This window comes from Aptenodytes patagonicus, chromosome 7 (assembly GCF_965638725.1).
Source record: "Aptenodytes patagonicus chromosome 7, bAptPat1.pri.cur, whole genome shotgun sequence".
Classification (NCBI taxonomy): Eukaryota; Metazoa; Chordata; class Aves; order Sphenisciformes; family Spheniscidae; genus Aptenodytes; species Aptenodytes patagonicus.
Window position 1 is genome coordinate 2,423,017 of NC_134955.1, and position 15,076 is coordinate 2,438,092.

At 43.9% G+C, this 15,076-nt stretch overlaps 1 protein-coding gene across 1 annotated transcript; it reads left to right on the plus strand.

Moving 5' to 3' along the window:
• Positions 1-311: 311 nt before the first annotated feature.
• Positions 312-15,076, plus strand: LOC143162925 (acyl-CoA (8-3)-desaturase-like). The gene is made up of 12 exons (XM_076343498.1): positions 312-551; positions 4,150-4,260; positions 5,863-6,060; positions 6,471-6,572; positions 6,747-6,875; positions 8,351-8,411; positions 10,175-10,251; positions 11,089-11,186; positions 11,861-11,957; positions 12,678-12,757; positions 13,516-13,641; positions 13,833-15,076. Exons 1-12 carry the CDS (start codon positions 312-314, stop codon positions 13,882-13,884), a joined length of 1,371 nt encoding a protein of 456 aa, XP_076199613.1. The 3' UTR covers positions 13,885-15,076.

Sequence of the window (15,076 nt, forward strand, 5' to 3'; positions counted from 1 at the left end):
GCACTGCGGCTGCCAGAGCCCGAGCAGTGAAGAAGCAGGGGTTTTTTTTGGGGGGGGGGACCACACCGAATCCCAGAGCAGCTGGAGCTTGTGAGGAGCTCTGCCTGCGGCTCAGCATCGCTCGCCTTTCCCGAAGCCTCTCTGCTGACCTCCCAGGGATGGGAGAAGGAGGAGGGCGGGGGCCCGGGGCTGCGGGGTGGGCCGGGGAGTGTCCCACCCTTATATGCCATGGCGGGAGCGGGGTGCCCGGGCCGGCGAAGCGGGAGGGAGAGAGGGAGGGAAGGACGGACGGAGGGAGGGAGGGAGGGAGGATGGCGGTACCGCTGAGGGGTGCCGGGGAGGTGCGTGAAGAGCGGGATGGAGACCCCGCGGCGGTGCCGGCGCTCCGGCGCTTCACCTGGGAGGAGATCGGGCAACGCACCGGCCGGGGTCCGCCGCCGCAGGAGCGGTGGCTGGTGATCGAGAGGAAGGTGTACGACATCAGCCACTTCTACCGGAGGCACCCGGGAGGGGCCCGTCTCATCGGCAGCCACGCCGGGCAGGACGCCACGGTGAGCGGCGGGGGTGGAGGGGGACGGTGACGGCGGGGAGACGCTTGCTACCGGCTCGCTTTGAGATGCGGGGCGGAGGGGGCCGGTACCCGGCAAGCATCATGCAGCGAGAGCTTGGGAGGTGACTTCGGTGGGAATCGGTGGGGCTTGGGGGTACGTAGGGGGGCCGGGGGTACGTAGCGTCGCTGCTACGTGCGAGCTTTCCAGCCTCAGGCTATGGAAACAGGCAAATAAAGAGGCTTAGCCCGTGGGGCAACCAGACTGTAACTGTTTATCCAGCTGAAGTCTTTAGGATTACTCTTATCTGCTGATCTTGCTTTTGCAGCTGCTGGGAGCTGCAATGATTGCTTACAGCCAGGGTAAGGTAGGGAAGCTGCCACAAATAGGGCACCAGCCCTGGGGCAACAACCGTAGCTGCTTCCAGAAACGTACCTTTAGGAAAGGTATCCCTCCTAAATGCCACCCGGCATAACTTGGAGGGAAAGCAAAGCCAGCATGCTTTCCCAAGCGGTCTTCCGGAAAAAGTTTCTGTAGTTATTGCATATGGTCCTTCTGACCCTTGAGATGAACAAAATCGAAAGACTCAGCCAGTTGACAAGGGTCCAGCTGCTGGCGAGTTAGTGTGTGGGCAAAAAGACCCGCTCACCATGTTTCCTTGTCTGACTGCTGGTTTAATGCCATGGAAACCTGTGGTAAAACACACACCAAATCGTTCAGCAAATTCTTTGGAGTTCCTGCCTCCTGGTATATGCAGGAAGGGTAGAAAATAGTGGTAAATTAACATCTATACAAAGATGTGACAAATGTGATTGCTTCCTTGCTGTGTATTTTGAAAGAAAAAAACCCAAGGCAAATAGTTCCCTGATCTTCCATATATAAGGGGTATTTGAGGCTCATGGAAATAAAAATAATTTTCAGTCCACTAAGTTTATATTTCAAATTCTGTTTTAGCTACACTTTGCATTCCCTATTTTCCATCATTCATTTGCTCTAGTTAGTACTGTCAGGTTTCTTTCATTTTAGGATGCTGGAATACCCCAGCCAATGGATGAACCTGGAAAACCCAGATGTTTTGCTTCTGGGATCTGAGCTGGTTCTTATAGGTTGGTTCCATGTCCAAACCATTAAGCCTTGCAAGACTTCAGAGTGTTTTACATGACACCAGCTTAACTGTCTTCACACACAAGTGTGAAGCACGTTAAATAAGCTGTGCACCATAATGGAAAAATGCCTGGTTATTTTCCCCTCTCTCTTTTTAAGCATATATGATAGAACTCCGGCTCAAGGGCTGTAAGTGAAATTAATAGGAAAGGGTTTTACTTTGCTCCAGAGATGCTGAAGACACATAAATCTTCATCAACTCGACGCTTTTGGAGAACAGCAGGATCATCACTTTTGACAAGGCGCAATATTCAGAATATGTATTTATTCCAAGGCAAATAGAGACATGTGATACTGGAGTATCTTGCCCTGCTTGAACTCCGCACACTTGCAAGCTGTGCATCTTGGCCTCAGCAAAACCTGTGGAAGAGAGTAAAAGGTGGAATATTTGCTATAGGTTCGTGTAACACAGTCCAGAGAAAGCCATGCTGGTACCAGGCAGCCTCTAACAGAAGCAGGGTGGATTAGTGTGTGTGGCCTTCTGTGCTCTCCCGTGTAGCCTGATGATGTGTGAACTGTCTTGTCTAGAGCAAACTTGGTTATATCCACGCTGAGTTGCAGTGGGAATATATCCAGGACACTGTAGGTGAAGTAAGAAACTCCTCTTCGTTACTAAGAGCAGTTTTGTGAGACAGTGTGAATTCAATAGGCTCTTTAGTCAGTCTGGGAGGCAGAGACAAAAAGAAGTGAAAGAAGCATTTATTAAGAAAATCCATAAGACTTCAGTGAGGTCTGTGCATCTTGGAATAGGTCAATTGCTTAATCTTTTGGATGTATAGCATGAAAAATTAAAAAATTATCTCTTTGACTGGAAAATTGTACCAAGAGCATATAGCCTTGAAAGATGATAACTTAGGAGAGGATGAAAAATATGGAAGGCTCTCAGTAAGAAAAGAAACCCAAGGAATGGAAAAATGAGTATAATTAATGCCACAATATTAGTAAGGGGGACACTGCACAAAACTGTGAAGAGGAGTCCTTTTATTGCTGCTTTTTGTTGTGGTGTTTTCTCACAAAGGATAGAAGAGCAGAGTTAAGGAATGAAGTGACTTAGAAAACAGGAGCAACAATCTTGAGACTGGAATTTTTGGGTGAATTTGGCAAAATTTGGTTGAATTTTGGAGACCGTAAATACATCTGGTGTTGCAACATCATGAAATAACTAGGTACTTGCAGTAGATTATTTTGCAGAGAAACTGCCTGCTGGTTTTTGGATTCATTGGTGATAACGATTACGTGCATGGTATTTAAATCCACCGCATGTTATATATACGCCTCAGTGTTAGTCATGCAGTTGCCCAAACCTATGTAATTTTGGAGTAGAGGACAGAAATTCTGTAGCAGTTTGCTCAAAGAGATTAGCTAAACGACTTCATTTTGTCACACAACCGTTCTTAATAAACACTCGCCCAGAGTAACTCTGGGGCTGGAATGCAGTAAAGCACTGATTCCGGTCTGTTTAGGATGACTAAATTGAATCGGATGAAAGGTGGCGCAAAAGCAGGCATGCAAGCAGATCAGTAAGTTGAAGGCATGCATGTACAAAAGCAATTTTCCATGGTTGGAGACTCTTCGGGGGAAGTTCCTTTCCTACAGGCTGAATTCACAGCTCAGCCCAGTCTCAGCTGTGCTTCAGGGCTCCAACTGCCCCCTTTGTGCTCTGTCAATGCAGTTGTCTTCTCCTCTGCCTTTCTGCATCCTCTCCTTTCTGTCCCCAGCCCTGCCTAGAGGCTATCACACCATTGCTTTTTCATGCTCGTATCTTTGAGGGGTCAGTAACACCAGGCCTGTGCTTATGAATTTTGTCCTTGCAGTCATTTCCTTCTGAATACTTCCAAGTACTAGAGAAAAATAGAAAGTTCTCTGGTATCACTTGGTCCTTGATGAAATGCTTCCTGTCTTAGTTAATTTGGGAGTGCGGTTCTCTACCTAGTGAATAAGAGGAACCACATTTTTCTTTTAAGCGGTCGGATTTAAAGGGCAATTTTCTCTTTTGAGAAATTGCACAACAAAGAAGATTCTGGTCTGCTGATAAGAAAGGTCTTTTGGGCACCTGGCTGTCCAGGAAGATGGAAAAGTCACTAATATTGGGGTTGAGAAGAGGGGGAAGAAGAAAGGCAGGGGAACTAGACTCTGCTTTAGGCATACAATGGAGATTCATTCAATTTTGTATTATGGAGCTTGCATACCTGTAGTAATTACAGTAGTGGAAGTCAGATCTCTTCCATTTGCCAGCTGAAAGAAGATCTCATTTAAGAGCATAGGACAAACACGGGAAGAAAAAGGTCAACAAATCTTGAGGAGATAGAAAGGTAAACCAGCCATCTTTGCCATTGTGGCTCCTCCACAGTGAATGTCTTACTGTGCACAGCAGATCGAGGTTAGTACCGTAGTATTTGTTTTTCTTACCTCTTCCTTTACTCTCGTGCATTTGCAGGATGCCTTTGAAGCATTCCATGTTGACAAGGTGCTGGTGAGCAAGTACTTGAAGTCACTGCAGATTGGGGAGCTGGCACCAGATCAACCCAGTATTGAGCCCACTAAAAATGTAAGTCTATCCTCGTAAATCAGATCAAAGATAGATTAAAGGGAAATATTCTGAGATTAGACCATGTTCTTCTTATCAGCATAGCTCCTGGAACAATGGGATCCAAGTTCTTCACAAATTTTTGTGCTACTACTTAGAAACAATACATGAATATTAGTCTAAATCCACATTATGTGGTTGAGAATGAGATTCCTGAAGATGAATTTTTCTTATCACAGCAACTCTACATAAATAGCAGAGCCTTGTTTTGCTCTCATGAATATCGCAGCTATCACCTTTTCTTCTTTCCCTTGCTTTGAGAAAGAGCTAACCAAAAATTAAGTAATTCTTTCCAGCTGATAGTAAATTTTCAGACTGTGCTCCTTTCTCTTGTAGGTATCTGTAGGAAGAGATTGCAGGTAGAGTGTTTTAGCCTTGAATTAAGTTTCACAGGCTGTATTGGCATTGCCCTTTTGGACAGCCTTCTTGCAGCAGTCTCAAGGTCATTCACAGAATGATCATTCACAGAAGCACTGTTGATGGCACTGTGAGAGTAACCAGTCTGGTATGTCAAAGAAAACCTCATGAGAGAGGCACAGACAACAGAATAGGAATAGTCTTGGAGTACGAATATTCCCTGGGCTGTACGGTCGTCATTGCTTCCTACCATCCAAGGCTATCTGTTTTCCCCTGACTCTTCCTTTGCATAGTCCCACACTGCATGCTGAAGGGGGGCAAGGTGATACATGGCCCCGTGTAACTCAGGCATTAGAAACACAATTCAGAGCAGTCTGGCTCTCCCAGAATGGCATGGCCACACTTCCTATGTAGGTGGGAACCTCATGAACCCTCTTACCCATCTGTGGCCACGCCTTGCCTATTTCTCGGTTCCATAGCTGGCCTGCACCAGAGCCTCCACGTGCCTTGCTCCACGCAAACTCCATTTCCCCCAAATGATTGGGAAAGTAGGCTGGCAAGCTTCTTTGTGGTTTGGGTTACACAGAGACAGGAATCAGGCTTGGGAGGCATCTGTGGAACTGGCAAAGCCAAAGGTGGGTTGGTCTTGCATCTCTGTGGTGCTCGTTTCTTCTTCCATCCTCCTCCCCAGCCTGAGGCCAGCTGGGCTGTAGGTGCCGTTTTCATACAGGCACTTAATCCTCCCCTGTTAATCTTGGGAAGGGTAAAGTGAAAACGTATATTGATCTATTGGAACTGACAGAAGAGGAATAATTTCATCCCAAAGGCCTACCACAAGATGGCATGCTATGTTCATGCACATACATTACACCTTCCACTAGACATAACTTCCCTCTGAGCCCTGTGCTACCTGCCAAGAAGATGATGGAAGAAGCACCGAAGATAGAGGCTTAGGGGCTGGGGGTACAGACATTGTGCTCTGTGATAGCTGCTGCTTGCTCCTCCGCTCTATGTACCTTACCGGGCAAAGACACAGAGAAGCTGTAGGAGAGCAATGATAAAGTTTACCAGTGTGCAAGCCCAGCTCTTGCCCATTTGGCCAGATCCTTTGCTCTTTCTTTCCTTCATTAAAGTGGCCCTTGGCTTTTGAGGCTGCAGTGCTACGCTCTAAAAACAGGGAACGTGTAACACTGGTGCTTCCCACAGAAAATGCTGGTGAAAGACTTCCGTGAATTGCGTGCTGCTGTTGAGAAAATGGGACTTCTGAAGCCAAATCAACTCTTCTTCTTCCTGCACCTCGCTCACATCCTCCTGTTGGATACTGCTGCTTGGCTCATTCTCTTCTACTTTGGGACATCCTTAATGCCCTTTATTGTCTCTCTGGTGGTGCTGACCATTTCCCAGGTAAGCAACTAAGTCCACAGCATGTACACATGGACTTGCATCAACTTTCATACACATAATACTATTGCAGTTTTGTAGTCCTCCATTTCCTTACTTGGCACAGTTCTCCTTTGTCATTAGAAGACAACCACTATACGGCATGTGTTTACAGAAGATGTAAAGAAGAAATTCTGCATGTGGGGAGCTCCCACTAAGCCTAGTCTGGGATTCTTTCAGCAAGATATATTCTAGGGGAAGCCTCAAGAGTATCAGGATTTCATAGTTCCTTTCTGATTGTGACTTTGGAGCACTGTCCAAGAAATAAATCTTGGTATTTCAAAGCAAAGGACAGGTGTGGCATTGTCCTGGTCTCAATTCCTCTTCGCCCCCCCTGCACCCCTCCCCCAAATATTTTCTTTTTCCTCTTCCAGGTCCAGGCTTCATGGTTACAACATGATTTAGGGCATCTTTCAGTATTCAGAAAGACCAAGTGGAACCACTTGCTGCATAAGTTTGTGATGTGCCATTTGATTGTAAGTACTTGACCCTGGAAAAACTTCTTAGATTTGATGGCTTTCCTGTAAAAGTATGTGTTCTGAAGACTCTGTGGAGGATAGCGTGTTCAGCATTGGGTGAAGGAGGGGAATTGGAGAGAATCTGGCTCTGAAAGCATTATACTTTTCATACTTTGTTCTTCACTAAAACAGGGGGCATCAGCCAAATGGTGGACTCTTCTGCACTCCCGGCACCATGCCAAACCCAACTGCTTCCAGAAAGATCCTGATATTGATATGCACCCTTTCTTGTTTACTTTGGGGAAGAAATTCTCTGTGGAGGTCAGTGTGTGCACGCGCTCGTGTACCAGGAACTGGGAAGAACACCCTGGTCAACAAAAAGCACTCTGTACCATAAAGATCTAAAACTAAGATGTGATGACAGTTTCTGAAAAAAAGACTGCTTTCATCTGTGTCTACTTTCTTCAGCCTTTGTAAGCAGGTCACAGTTCACGTTAAATTCCTTTAAAAATTTCATGAACAGCTGACAAGTAGTTGTAAATAAATTAGACATGATGTATGTGCATCGTATATAGGGTGGAAAATCCGTCACCAAAAAGATTATTAATGATTATAGCAGCTTAATGACCTAGTAGAACAACTCAGTAATTAATGATTATTAGATAACTTGTAAACATTAATATAGAGCGTGTCTGCAGTTGGCCTGGGATTATTACTTTAATATTAATGTCTGAGGCTTAGAGATACAGGTGGCTTTGGCATGTCTATGCCTTCTAGGAGAAGGCAGAAGCCTTGCTGTGAAAGGCAGCCGGCACGGCAGGACTGAATAACCAAGGGCTGTTCCTGTAGCTCTGTAGGACTGGCTGTTGGCAGGTCCCTCTAGCAGGCAGAAGTCATTTGACCACATAAGATGTTCTCAGCTTGTACTGCTAGGCCACTTCCAGGAGCAACAACCTAAGACGATGCTGAACCCCTTCAGTTGTACAACTTCACCAGTTCTTGAGACCCTGTCAGAGTAGCTATAGCAGTGAAATATTTTTCTCCTTGGAAGACCTTTGCCATCATGAAACTGTCATTTAAGTGTACAGAATCGGAGAAGAAAGTACGGGGGGCGGGGGGGGGGGGGGGGAAGAGAGAAAAGACATATGACTATTTTTGACCGACAATAGAACTTAGCCTTGAAATATCTAACATTTCACCAAATGAATTATGAATGTGGTAAGAACACGAAACCAAGGAAATTCACCAGTTAAAATTCACCTCTATCCACCCTCAAAATTATTTTTATCATAACTTACAGATCACACCATCTTTTAATGGAGGAAATGTTCTGGTATAGTTTTTACTACATCATTCTGTTCCAACCCAGACAATGGTGGTATCTGTGACAGCAGTTTCTTTCCTACCATATACCAAAGTAGGTTTTTCTTATGGGCCGTTACCTCTGTTTTGGCTTGTCATAAGTATATCTAGAACTACTTTTCAGCAATCACTTATTTAATTTATTTTCCCTTACTGGAGAAAAATCTCATGCTTGCTTAACGGTTTATCTCTGAAGGACTTTACAAAGCTGTAAGGCATTAAAGCCTTATATTAGTGGAATGAGGATTACAGAAAAGGTATATTATGTATGTAAACTAACAGGACAGGTACACAAGAGCGAGACAGTAGGAATGAAGGTTGTGGGAAGTGTGCAAGAAGAGTGCCTCTGGGGAAGAAAGAATGGAAATCAGCAAGTTACCTGTGCAGATTGCTTAGTTTCCACTCAGTATTTTTTTTGCTGTTTCTTTTCACAGCTTGGGATCAAAAAGAAAAAATACATGCCATACAATCACCAACACAAATACTTCTTCATCAGTGAGTATCTCCGTTCTCCTGCAATACCATGAGGGGTACTAACGGGGCTTGTAGATCTTACTTTTGACCTGTAGGACTTGAGCAGAACTAAGGTGCCTGCCTTAAAGAACACAGTAATCAGTTTGCATCTAATTTTTGGAGGAGTTGAAGACCTGACTGGATAAAACCCCGAGTAACCTGGTCTGACCTCATGGCTGATGCTGCTCTGAGATCCTGAGGTCCTTTCCAGCCTGAATTATCATGTTCCTATGTGAGATCAGGTTTCTGTGTCCTTCTTGACTTGAAACACATTAATTTGGTTTTAGATTTTCTAACCAAATGGTTTAAGTTTGTTCCAGGGTAGAAAAAGTAGTGGGGTACGCTTATCCCAGGTCTTCTTAAAACTGTACTGCTTTGCAAAAATAAGTCTACATCTATTTGCACAGAGAAAAGGAGAAAGACTCTTAACTCGCTAATTAAGGAAGTTACTTGGGAGAGTGAGATGAGGGCTCCAGGACTGTTTATGTGAGCTGTATAACGTATGGCTAATAAAGTGCATAAACAGAGCAGAGGAGAAATTCAGAATTCCTCCACTGTCAGTACCCTCTAGGCTCCCTCCTGCCCTCTTCTTCCCATCTTAGTGAAGCTTTATTCCTTTTGCAAAGCAGCACAACTTCAACACGGGACAAAGAGATATCACCTCTTGCATCTCTCCGGAATAGTTTGAAGTCTGCTGCTTAGGATGCTTGCCTAAAAAGTGGACAGTATGAATTTGAACCCTAGAACCCAGCATAAATGGGCACCTTCAAGGTGTGATTCATTTGACCTATTTTTTCCCTTGACCTCTGAAGGTGGCAGGAACTGCACTCCAGCAGTGGCTCTTCTTTCAAGTGGCTAGACAGAACTAGCAGGGTTAGTTCAGATGTGCATATCTCAGATATGCAACTCTGAGATGCCTAGTTAAGGAAGGTGATCCTATCCCAGATCTTCCACGTCCGCCACAGTGGCTCTGAGGTACAATGTCATACCACATCTTTCAGTAGTATTCAAATTTAAATAATAGTCTGTGGGGTTTTTTTTGTTGTTTTGTTTTTTAAGTACAAGTGAGATGTCCATTTGGAAGGTTGAGTTCTTGCAACCCCAAATCCCTGGTAGGCAAGGGATTTCATGTGTATTCCTGTTCCTCTGCTTTGAACAACCGAATGGAGAGCCAGAGAAGCTTGGGGCTGTGGAAGCCACTTCTCAAAATACTACTCTGTGGCTGTTCCTCAGTTAGAAGCCTAAAATGAAATCTCGGGTTTGTAAGTACTATCAGATTAATGGACAGACCTAGAAATGTTTAGAGGCACTAATCATAGAATAGTTTGGGTTGGAAGGAATCTCTAAAGATCATCTAGTCCAACCCCCCTGCAATGAGCAGGGACATCTTCAACCAGATCAGGTTGCTCAGAGCCCTGTATAGCATCCCAACCTGTATCAGTCAGTCGCTTTCTTGCAAAGTGCATACTGTGGTACTCAAAAGGATTATTAAGTTGGCCCTCAGTCAAGCTTCAGAGAGCTTCTTGTCTTACCTTTGTTTTACCTCTTGAGGCCAGCAGACTCCCAGGTTGCTTACTGTTTGTCTCCTTTGATGCATACTGATATCATCCAGAAAATTCTGCAGCCCTAAAACTTCTCAGAATATTCTCCATATTGAGTAGCTGTTCAGGGATCCTTCGCTTCCAGTTTGATTATCTGTCATTCAGTCCATGACGTTACCACTGATAATGAATTCTCCCTTACAGCTCTTCCTCCGCTCCTGTTCCCCACCTACTTCCACTGCCACACATTTTATATTGCATACACAAAAAGGTATTGGGTGGTAAGTATTGCTACTTGTGCAACTCAGAAGGGGTCAGTTGTGGGCCTTCAAGCTTTCTTCTGAACATGGAGCCAGCTTCTCTCCAGAGCTCAGTCCCTGCTGTGTGACGCTGTATGCCATTCAGTTAAGCCTACTATGACAGTCAGCTTGGTGCAGTGTTTCCAGTGGCTCTGCATGCTTTCTGCTAAACCCATTATGTTCCCCAGCTCGATGATAAAGGCCGAAAACAAGCAACGGGCTGTTTGGCTTGTACTGCTTTGCCTCATTTGCAGAACCACAAAGTGTACTGTCTCCTTTGGTTTGGGAAGCAAATTGGAAGGTCCGTAGCGGTCAGGAACGGGAGGATGTGGATTTATAGGAACTGTTGTCGTTGATTTGTTAGCAGTATGCATATACTCGGCATTACTTCCTATGCCAGGCAGCCAGAATTAATGCTTCATTCTTCCGTCTCTTGCATGTGTTACGCGTACAGGAGGACAGAGCAACTTCCAGGTAGAATGAGATCATCGATCTAGCACGTAGTTCACTGTGGAGTCCTGGGCAATGATTTGATACAAGTCTTCAACTCATGTTTCTGAATGCATAGTCATTTGTTAATATATTAATCTACTTACTAGGCGTGAATGTTCAGATTGATCTCTATTATAGCAAGCCGTCAAAAGAAACTATTATTAACTTCTGTTAACATGGATTGCTCCAGATGATTCAATTCAGCAAAAACCTATAAAAGCTGAATGTAGCTTGTTCTCTTGTACGTATAACATGAAGCTTAGAAAAAGATTTAAGCAAATGTCATTTATAATGATTTTCTTTTCTTGTTGTCTCTGGTTTTGGTAGGATTTGACCTGGATGCTGACCTTCTACATCAGATTCTTTTTTATTTATGGATCATTATTAGAAATAAAGAGTCTCCTGGCATATTATTTTATATTCAGGTGATATCTTTTTAGAAGGTTCTTCAGCCTTCCTCTACATACTCTTTCCATCTCTGCTTGCCTGCCTTTCTCTGCCTTTGCTTATCTTTCCACATTCTCCTTGACTATCTCATTTTCTGCTTAGTTTTTTAATTCCATAAAGTTAAACTAAGACTCTTCTGCTTAATTGCTAGTTCAAGTTTTATGTTGCCTCATTGGCTCTGGCATCAAAGAGACTTCACTGAGTGCTGACCAAATCAAGAAATAATTACCTTACGTAATACTCAGTGCTTTGGGTGTTGGGTCTGCTGTGGGTTAGAGAAAGAGAACATTTAACAGAAACAGCTCAGCCTGGGCTTGCAAATGCTCAGGGATTATCCAGCAGCATTGACTTGAATGGACAATACACTCTCCACTTGGATCATTTTACTGATTCTAATCAGTTTGGTCCTTGGCTACAGATAAAACAGGATGAATAACAGGCTACATCAGTTTCATTACAAAACATATTAAGTAATCATGAGTGTCATAAGGAAGTATGAGACTTCCAGGTTTCGGAAGTTCTTCCAGGTGCTGGATTAGCAAGGCTGGTGTTCAGCCATGTGTTTGTAAGTCTGGCTATGCTGTTATTTCAATGGCTCATCATTGACTTGCTTACCTGTTACTGAATTCTGGCCTCTTGTCTGGTTGCACAGGATGTTGGAGAGCAGCTGGTTTGTCTGGGTTTCACAGATGAACCATATCCCTATGGATATTTACTATGACAACAATTTGGACTGGGTGTCTACTCAGGTAAAATATTTTTCATTCTTAAGAATTGTGGCCATACAGGTACAAATTCCAACCATAAGACGAGCAAGTCTTCTACTGCATTAAGGGTGAAAACCTGTTGGTAACTGGGAAGTGAAGGTTAATGGATAACGGGATTCAGTTACAGTAACAGTAAAGGAGGACAGCAATGACACGTTCGTGGGCAATCTAAAATCAAAGCTAGGTCCCAGCTCTGTTTCCTAAACATACCCACCTCCCCATTTTTTGCATCATTCTGTCTTGGACCTTTTCCACTTATGCAGAGATGGAAGTTTGTGTCCTGCTCTTGCTGAGCAATTTTGCACTAGTAGAATGCCAGCGTGGTGTCCCCTCTTTGCAGAGAGACTTCTTGGAGTCCAGCAGTAAAGTCTGACCATCACAGAAGTACCCTGCCATCTCTGCTTTTTCTGCAGACGTAGGTTTGAGAAGACCCAGGAGGAACTTTTGACTGTCTGTTCACATGCATTCGCAGGAGCACAGAGCCAACTCCTGGTTTTACAATGGTCCATGTTAGCCAGTCTATGTACCTCTGCTGGTCCACAAAGCTGAAGGAGGATTATAATCCCTGGCTTGAGGTAGCTCAGCTTAGGCTAAAAGAAAACAACAGAACAGAGTAGCACAGCATACTGTGCTCTTTAGACAAATGAGAAAGGCTGCAGTCACCAATCTGTACTGATTTTACTTTCCTTTCCCCTCCTCTAGCTCCAGGCAACGTGCAATGTTGAGCAGTCTCTGTTCAATGACTGGTTTACCGGGCATCTGAACTTCCAGATTGAACATCAGTGAGTAGACACCCCGAGAGAGAATTTTCTTCCCTGTTTTTTTTTTTTTTTTTAATTTTTTCTTCTCTTTTTTTTTTTTTCTTTTCCCTATTCTTCTTTGCTCTGAATTCTACAAATAGTTGTGGGGCACCAATGAGTTTGTCTTTAAAAAGACTGAAAACCTTAAAGAGAATCATAATGCAATTCAAAACCTTCACTGGACTCACAGGAAGGTGAGAATGTCTAGCGAAAATTGAACATGGGCAGGATCTATGAAACCTTACAGACAGCAACAGGGTCTATCCAAGTAGTAGCTCCTAAGCATTGGTGAAAATGTACATGCTAAGGCCCCCTGTTTATAGTCTGACACAGTAGTTTAAGCCTGTCTATACTGACTACTTACACTATTACTCCAGAGACTGAGATATGCAACTGGAGGATGGGCTCATCTTCTTTTCTGTGCTATGGAGACGGTTACTTCTGGAGAAAGGGGAGAAGGGAAAGTAGATTCTTCCATTTTATGGCATCGCTTAATTTGGAGAAATGCCGCTTCAGAGATGCTAGAGACAACTATGGAAAATAACAGAGGGGGAGAGCAGGAAAGTCTTACGAGTTACTTGTGCTAAAAGCACACCAAGGGGAAAGAAAAGCCAGGAGCAGCTAAAGACCCTACTTAGTGTGAGCTGTGTGATTCCCGGGAAGTAATAATGAATGTGAACATATGAAAGGTAATATTTCTTATGGGGCACTGGAAGAGAATTTGTCTCTCCTGTTCACAGCCTATTCCCCACAATGCCAAGACACAACTACTGGAAGGTGGCTCCACTGGTGAAGTCCTTGTGTGCCAAACACGGCATTGAGTATCAATGTAAGCCGTTGCTCACGGCTTTTGCAGACATCGTGCAGTAAGTAACAACACACAATGGCAAAACATTGCAGAAGGATGTAGGAGAGACTGGAAGCCTAAGAACAAGAGTTGGTTTGTTCTTCTCTTACAAATCAACACACAGAAACCCTCATTTCCCTTGTCCCCAGCAACTCTCCCCTAAGCAACCCTGCATAATGTGGCCTCTTGTGCTCTCTTTCTCTCTCTCAGCTCTCTGAAGAATTCAGGAGAGCTCTGGCTTGATGCCTACCTACACAAATAAGAAGACAAGGCTTGATGGTACCATTCGCAGCCTGCCACGTCTTTGCATTCCCACCAAGCTGAGGAACAGGGACCACAAGGGACTCTATGGCAGAAGAAAATAGATAAGAACTGAAGGATATGATTCCAATAGATATGAAGTTACCTGAATTTTACTTCTGGTCTTTCCTGGTGTTTTGGTTCAGATATGTTAAGAGTGGATAGGGCAAGCAGGAGATGACTGGTTAGAACAGGAGAAACTCTTTGCTAGCTGTGTCTGATTAAATATGGCCAAGAGCACGTCTGAGCCTGAGTATGTGTTCAAGTCAGATTACGAACTGGTGCAGCTGCACACGCTTAACTTCATGTCAGAGTCCTCTGGCCAGTTTTTCTAGGTACTCCTCATGCAGAGGGTTTAATGCTTAATACAGCATTTGCTTATTTTAAGTCATTTGAAATTGTACAGGATTTTGAATTAACATGGTGTTCCAGCAATGCGCTAAATTATAATAAACTACATATCACGCTTAGAGGATAGCAATTGCAATATGCGGTTGAATAACAATATAAATGTGTTTCCCATTCCTGCTCTCTAGAGTATCCTCATTGTCGCAGTGCCAGGCATCCCCAGTTGTCAGGAAGAAATACATGGGTTGAAACCAGCTCAAGCCCGCTGCTCTCTTCAAAGTTTCTTTATTCACTGTTTGTTTTTTTGTACTTTGTGTTGGGCTGAGGCATGTGTACACTCCCCGTGCTGGTCTGGCTGAGTTGTTTGTAACCGTGAGGTCTCCACTGTCAAGTCTGTGCCCCAAAGTGCTCTTAAACACTTTATGCCTGTACTCCTTCATGCCACATCCTTTGTTTTCACTTCTCAAAGCTGCTACTATTATACCAGCTCTGTATTTCATGATGTTAACAGACAGCTATATCTCATTCTACATCAGGTAACTGCTTGGCACTGCTATCTATATAAGACTATGATCACACTATAGAAAGATAAACCAAAAGTAAAATAAATTAGCCACAGACATTTGGTCAAATAGAAAAGTTGCTGTTGCAGCTAAACCAAATAAAACAAAGTTGCAGACAGGCCAGTAAAAGATCAGACTAAGCAAGCTTGACAAGCCTCAGTTATATAAGTATATAAGATATATAGCTTCACAGTTGAGCTCTTTTAGTTGTGTGACAGCAGAGGAGCCTGGGGATTAGAGAGG